The sequence below is a fragment of the Danio rerio genome, chromosome 1 (genome assembly GCF_049306965.1).
Source record: "Danio rerio strain Tuebingen ecotype United States chromosome 1, GRCz12tu, whole genome shotgun sequence".
In the NCBI taxonomy this organism is placed as follows: Eukaryota; Metazoa; Chordata; class Actinopteri; order Cypriniformes; family Danionidae; genus Danio; species Danio rerio.
The window spans coordinates 10,022,573-10,030,400 of record NC_133176.1 but is presented as its reverse complement, the minus strand read 5'-3'; the positions used below and the strand labels follow the sequence as shown (position 1 = coordinate 10,030,400).

Here is a 7,828-nt window from a genome sequence, read left to right as displayed (position 1 = left end):
ACTAGAAGTGAATTTAAATGTCATGAATAATCCTTTCACACACTGCAGCAAAGTGTCTCCATTTATTTGTGTCTGTGCAGCCTTGTGAAAAAGAAGTGCGCTTTGTGTTGAATGTGCATTTGTAATGTGCTTCAACTCCAATAATAATAATAATAATAATAGTAATAATAATAACTAGAATTGTACATTTCCTAAAGGAAATGTGAATGGGGTTTGCGTGGCAAATCGATGGGGTACAAAATGGTACTAAACTGGGCAAAATAGCAGTAAATGCGGAGAAACGGTTAAATGCATGTGTTTATGTGGTTGCTAGGGTAATGTAAATGGTTGCTAGGGTGTGGCAACGCCTTTGTAATAGGTGAAGACAATAGAGATTTGATCAACCTGCATCAAAAGAAGCCAAATCCTGTCTTTCTACGATATTCCTGTGCTGAAATATGGCTTGTTTATGTTGTTATATGGTTGTTAGGGGGCCTAAAGTGGTTGCTAGGGAGTGTCTACAAATTTGTTATGTCACTACCTAATATCAACTTGATAGGCAGAGTAAGCAGTGAACCACCAACCTCTTAGAAAAATCTTAGTACACCTCTCCTCAACAGGCTGGTCGATTTGACACCTCACTCATCAGTGTAGGGCAAAAAATGTGGGAGGAGATGTACGATGTGGCAAATCGACGGGGTAAAATGCATTATCATACTGTTGCTAGGGTTTTGAAGTAGTTGCTAGGTTGTGGTAATGCAGTTTAATAGTTGAAAACAAAATAGATTTTAACAGCCTAAATCAAAAGAACCCAAACCCTCTTTCTGTAGAGGTCAAGTGCTGACATAAGGCTTTTTACTGTTGTTTTGTGGCTGTTTATATGCTATAAATGGTTGATAAGTAGCATCCACAATTTTTTATATCACTAATTAATACCAGATTGATAGGCGGAGTAAAATCAGTCCAAGTGGTGAAAATTGAAATACTTAAAAAATTGCTTTTAAAGTTGCTCAAATGAATTTCTTAGTAAAGCACATTATGAATCATATGTATTGATTTACAGTAGTAAACTGTAGTAAATATTATTTATATTAAACATTTTTTTAAGTGATTTTTTTGGCATAAAGGCAAATCAAAATTATGTATTCATATAGTGTAGTTGGCTTTTACTACAAATGTAGAAGTGCACCTAAATTGAATAAATTAAATATTGTTGTTCTTAATTACTTACGATGAGAGTGAAGAGACTTGGATTCAGGATAAAATTTTTATTTTTTACAAAATCAACACCAAAACAAAATCATGATAACTTAGGGATGACATAAGTGAGAATTCAAAAATGCAGTTTATGAACCAAGTAGTGTCAAAGCAAGCAGTAGGGCTGCATGATGTCAAAAATCTAACATATTTTGTTATTCCTACAATTGTATATTGCAATGTGAATAAAATTTCACCACATAACTTGAATATTTATATTTGAATAAAAAAAAAAAACAAGTTTAGATTGATTGAGATGATTCTGTAGTGGGAATACATGTGTAAAATCTAAGAAACAATCTACAAACATTGATAAATGCATGACAAATATACAATTAAAATGAACAGTGTTTTCTGAATCTCAGGTAATTCAGGTAATAATAAAAATAATTAAGTAAAATTAATTGCATTAAAATTTAAAAATGGTACACTCTTATTCCTGAATCCTTTTAAAATTATTATATAGTTACAAGCCTCAAAAACACATGCAAATGATACATTATAAAACAAACTCAACATTGCATATCCTGTGATGTGACTATTGTAAATGATCACATTGCTATAATGACACTAGAACGATGCATTGTGCAGCTCTATCAGGCAGGGTCAAAATGAGGAGCAAACAGCACTGTCAGGTAATCCACAAAGTAATACAAAATCCAGACAGACATTAAACAATTAAGAATCATGAAACAATGAAAATCAAAAACCTGATAACATAAAACAAGAAAACCTTTATACAGTACGTGTTGGCGTTCTTCCTCCAGGTGCTCTGGTTTCCCCCACAAGTTCTAAGAGGGTAGAGGTGAATTGGGTAAGCTAATATATCCGTAATGTATGTGTGTGAATGAGAATGCATGGGTGTTACTCAGTGATGGGTTGTGGCAAAAAGGTAAAACAAATGCTGGATTATTTGGCGATTCATTCCACTGTGGTGACCCCAGATTAATAAAGGGACTAAGTAAAAACGAAAATGAATGAAAAAAAAAAAAAACATGATCATGTAGGAACTTCATATCTTCCAAATGTTGCATACAGAAAATTATTATATTCTCAAGAAGACACGGATCCCTTCTCAAATGGCGTAATATCTGCCACCCTGTCCAATTCAGCATGTGCAGGTTTCTGCACACAGTGTAAAATGTTTTCTCAAAAATGTCTTGTATGTAGACAATGAAAAAGTTTGAAGCTGGTAAGTGGTGTCTCGGCTAAAGCTGGTGAAAGGATGCCAAACTATCATCAATATATAAATCCTGAAACCTGAATCAGTTCATCCTGGCCGAAAGGAATGATTCCAACAAATTGGACTATCCATTCCAGTTTCTGATGTGTAAGTCTTAAGTAGTCCAGATGACAGAAAAAAAGTGAAACAGCAATCAAGGAAATCCTCCTGGTAAAATGTATCATCTGTGGAGGTGCAAAGCTTTATGGGAAATGTAATCCAGATGTGGAATAGAGTGTCATCTAGTAGAGGTTGTGCATGCCCCAGCTGGTGATCATGACAGCTACATTCACCGTGGGGAAAAATAAATGCAACACTTTTTAAATACGGGACACATAGTTATAGTGTTTTTACTAGCATGAACAAACTATCAATTAATAATACATATATTAGTTCATGTTTGTAAATAGAATAATATTAATTATGTGCCCCGTATTGTAAAGTGCTGTAGAAGTTTATCAGGTGGATTGGCTGAGGAAGCATAGGGTCTGGAAAAGAGGAGAAGAGGGGAAAAGGTAGAAGAGGGAGAAAAAGCTGTGACAGATCTGTCTGAAGTGTGATGGCTAGGTAAAACAACATCAAATAAACAACAAAAAAAAAACACACACATTGTTCATCACATATCAAAAAAACTAAAACATCGTAGCCATTTTTCATCCCTAAATTTGGTGGAAACTTCAAATCCAGCATCACCCTACTGGATTTGATCTTTCAGACACCGGGCAAGGTTGTTTAAAAATATGTCATTGCCCAAAGGGGTCAAATGAACTCCATCACGTAAAAAATGGCTAGGATCTTTATGTTTTATCTCAGGGTGATGAACAATGGCACCACCAACTGACACCATAAAAGTAGCCATCACACGGTTGACAAAGCGCCGTGCCCTGTCAACCTTCTTCAGATTCTCAGCAGACCTCCACAGGCATCGCTGGGTGATGGCAGAGAAGATAATCTTCATCTGAGGGAACTGTCTATGGAGGTCTCGCAAGTCCTGCTTGATCATTGCGGCAAGTATAATACTCTTGATCTTACCAAGATCATTTCCACCACAGTGAACAAGCAGGACATCTGGCACAGCTCTTCCTCCAAGACAGCGGTGAAAGAAAGAGAGAAGGTTTCTCCAGACCAAGCCTCCACAGCCAAACCACCTGATATGGGCGTCGAGACCAAGGTTGGTCCCGACAGTCTGCCTTGCCCACTGTTCCCCACGGCGAATGTAGCTGTCACCGACCACGAACACGGTGGGTCCTGTTGATTGAAAAAGAATAAGAATAATGTCAGTTTTCAATAAAACGTTAAATAAACAAATAAAAAAAAAACCGTTGGTTCTGTTTTATATTTGCGGTGTACTGTAAGTTTAAAGGGACAGTTCCTAGTATTTCTCTGTTTTTGATTAGTCACTGTACTTGTTGCCAATTCAACATTTAGCAATATATTCTTGATGCGACTTTCAGAAATAATAAATGCTTTCTTGATTATGCACTGTTCTTTTCTGATTTCTAGTAAAGAGTAGTTTTCACTGTTAGTTGCAATCTTTTTTTTTTATGTGATAATGTTGGACAATTATGATGAACATCAAATAACAATGTATCATCTCAGGATTCAGAGGTATTGCTATGCATAACTACTAATTACTAAGCATAAAACATTTACAGAGCAGTATACTGGAAAAGAAGAAGCTTTTTTACATTTATGATGCAGATGCATAACATTTATTTATTTTTTGTATCTAAAATTACATTTTAAAAATACATAACCTAAGTAACATTGATATACGTTGTAATATCACTACTGTTGATAACACTACTGTTCACATAAATCGTATCAGAAATTGCAATTTAACATTATCTGCTTTTCCACCATTGTGTCGAACATTCAGACATGGTTACAAAGGTTTCCACGTGACCCTGTTACTGAACTGTAGTACCAGTGAACTAAACTGATAGAGTATGCCTGTACATGATGTCACCAAGTCTATATGACCATTTCCATGTTTACATTACACTCAGGATACCAAGGCAACAACTTAGGTATTTGTGTTATAAGCAGAGTTTGTTATGTCTGCAGCACAGTGGAAAATTTAGCCATTTGCATGCTCACTGGTCTGGATCCGCACCGTTCGACACAATAGTGGAAAATTGGTTATAGACCTAAAAATTTTTTAATGTTCATACTCACTGTTGCCTCTTGCATTAGATGCCATCGTCAAATATTCCTAAAACAGAAAAAGAGATGCCATGCATAAAAAAAACACTTATCAACCCATGTAAGTTCACATTAGATAAAAACAACAAAAAAACTACAAAACAATACTGCACTTTTTTTACACAGAATGAGTGGGCGATAAATAAAAAGGACACATAGATACAAATAGTTTATATTTTTTAGTATTATGATTAATCATTTTAATAATATAGCTTTGGAAAACACTAGAAAATATTCTACTTGTTCTAGAATAGACTAGTGAAATACTGAAATTGTTTTTATTAAAAAAAAATATAGTGAATAAGCTAGCTAGCTCCCTGCTGAAAAAATAAAAAAAACTGGTATGTTTCAACGCTGGTCTTGCTGATTTCATTGCTGGTCCTGACCAGACTACTTTACATGGACACCAATAATTAGATTTTAATGTGATTAAGACAATACTCTGATAAGGGGTTAACCTTGTAAACAGCATTTTTCATTTAGTGACATGTTAATTAGGTACACCCCTAATACAGCCACATCGTCACATTTTCTCCCTCTGTACCTGGATAGTGCCTGCCTGCACCTAGGACTCTGAAAGCGATGTCTGTCTCGCCCTAGCAGCACCTGTACCTCTCCTTTCCTCCTCTTCAGACTGCCTAGTCATGACATTGTAATATTCTGTCTTGTGATTTTTGTAGATGTTTGAATAGGTTTTTAGTATCACTACAGTACCTTACTGTTTTGTTACACGTGTTACAAACTGCAACGTTTGAGTTTATGGACGTGAAGTAGCTCCACACAAAATGTCGCATGTGCCAGCCCAGCGGACTGAGTGGCTACTGGCTAGCTAGCGTGCTCTAGTCTCTGCACTGCAGTTGTACGGTGCCATATTACGCACATGATTTTGCAGGCGGAAGAAAAAGTAGTTCGACTAAGTTGGCATTATTCAGAGAAACTATGGTAATTGTAGTTACTTTCCGCTGTGTTTCTACTTCCAATAAAATACATATTTGCTCCAAATTATTGAAATATCGATATTTTGATAAGATGATCGATTCTAGAATAGACAAAGCTGGTACGTTATCGGAGATAATCGATATTTAAGTATCGATCCGCAAATCACTAGTGCAGACTACAGACACCTGCATCGTGTAATGCGGAGGTTTTCTTTTTCTTCCATTTAGCATGCGGTATGAACTTTACTTAAAACCAGCAATTCATAGTTGCATCCAATATCTCGTAAACGCGATCATGAAAGTAACGTTAACACTTAAACAGCAACTCATGCAAACACCTAAAACTTATTATTGTCTTAATTAGATTAAAGCAAATAATTCGATAACTGATGTCCATGTAAACGTAGTCACTGAGACCAACAAGACCAGCATAAGCTGTTTTTTTCAGCATTGAGATATTAGTAACTAAGGTTAGTGTAGAGGTAAAGTTTATTTTATATTCGGATATTCAGACATTTTCCAGAATAACAGAAAAGTATTCTTTGCAAATTCTAAAAAGGAATTCATATAAGCAGCCAATGTATATTAAGTACAACATTTTAATATAGAGACCTCTAAATGAACAAAATTGTGATTATAAAACCAACTTTACCTCTATAAGGTTAGTTATGGCCTCGGCTTCCCGCCTAAATCTTTGTTAGCATGACTGCTCGCTTGTTCACACGAAATTAATCAGTATATATTTTTTTTATAAATTATATAGAAATGGCCAACATATATACATGTGACAACACTCCACAGCATTTTATTTATCATTTTAAGTGATTTAACAGAAGTTCGAAGAAAAAGCCACAACACAACTCACCTCAACTGTAGAATCCATGAAATGATCCAACTCGAACTTGTGACCAACTCTTTGCAACGGCTTAGCCAATTAGAAACAGATAATCAGTCATACATCCAATGGTAGCGCATTTGATTCCTTTTCAATTTAAAAGTATTTTAAAAAATTACGAAATGTTATATAACATGTTTTATATATGTATTTTTAAATGTATTTTAAATTTAAAATATAAATAATTTTTATTTTCTCTCTCAGAAATCATAACTGATTTTCCTTTTATACCAAGTTCCTCTTAATTTAGGCATCTTCATTTCTGAAATTAAATCGATGGGGTACAAAATGGTACTAAACTGGGCAAAATAGCAGTAAATGTGGAGAAATGGTTAAATTCATGTGTTTATGTGGTTGCTAGGGTGTGGCAACGCCTTTGTAATAGGTGAAGACAATAGAGATTTGATCAACCTGCATCAAAAGAACCCAAAACCTGTCTTTCTACGATATTCCTGTGCTGAAATATGGCTTGTTTATGTTGTTATATGGTTGTTAGGGGGCCTAAAGTGGTTGCTAGGGAGTGTCTACAAATTTGTTATGTCACTACTTAATACCGACTTGATAGGCGGAGTAAAACGAGCCCACTCTCAAGCTTCTACGACTTACTAATCTAGATATTGTTGTAAGCCATTTTGTGCCCAAGTTAAGTCTATGGGAATTTTTGGTTGTCAGCAATTTTATTTATAAATGTAAATAAGCCATTGAATTAAAGCTGTCATCACCCTTCAGAAGTCATACTTGTCCTCAAGCCGTTGTGACTGCATCCATGGTTCAATAACAAATGGTTGTGTCTAGGATAACCACAATAATGGTAAAGCTTTTAAAAAGTTGTGCAATATAGCAACATTGTTTCCCTTCACATATTGTAATTCAACATGGGTCCAAATTTGTTTAACCACTTGCATCTTACAATCATCTGGGTATCAGATGCAGTTGCAAAACTGTTATTATGTTTAAAAAAGAAATCATAACATCACCTAAAACCTTAAAGCACATTTAGGTAGACTGTGATTAATCTAACATATGCAATTAGCATTTGTAGTACTGAATACTTGCTTCTTAAAGTCAATAGTGATGTAGCATTGACAGACATTCAATAAAGACAAAACAAGCTGACTGTGCCAATTAAACCAAATTGTTTATTAAATCAATTTTTAAAAAAGCCTGTTGTGCTAAATCCTGCCCACCAGTTTGATCCCAGTCACACCTACTAAAATGTTAGAATAATGATTTAAGCAATTGAGCAATAATAAAGTTTATCTTATGACTGTTTTTCATTGTAAATTATTATAATTGTTATATTATAATATTTTATATTAATTATATATTATA

At 34.8% G+C, this 7,828-nt stretch overlaps 1 protein-coding gene across 2 annotated transcripts; it reads right to left on the bottom strand.

The window, feature by feature from the left end:
• Window positions 1-1,234: 1,234 nt before the first annotated feature.
• LOC141375512 (uncharacterized) lies at window positions 1,235-6,983 on the bottom strand. Of its 2 annotated transcripts, XM_073909149.1 has the most exons (4): window positions 6,908-6,983; window positions 6,467-6,526; window positions 4,637-4,673; window positions 1,235-3,706 (listed from the first exon to the last, which is right to left on the bottom strand). In XM_073909149.1, exons 1-4 carry the CDS (start codon window positions 6,911-6,913, stop codon window positions 3,153-3,155), a joined length of 657 nt encoding a protein of 218 aa, XP_073765250.1. In that variant the 5' UTR covers window positions 6,914-6,983; the 3' UTR covers window positions 1,235-3,152. The 2 variants fall into 2 exon arrangements, with proteins under 2 accessions (XP_073765250.1, XP_073765255.1); XM_073909154.1 differs by lacking the exons at window positions 6,467-6,526; window positions 6,908-6,983 and adding an exon at window positions 5,378-5,516.
• Window positions 6,984-7,828: the final 845 nt, after the last annotated feature.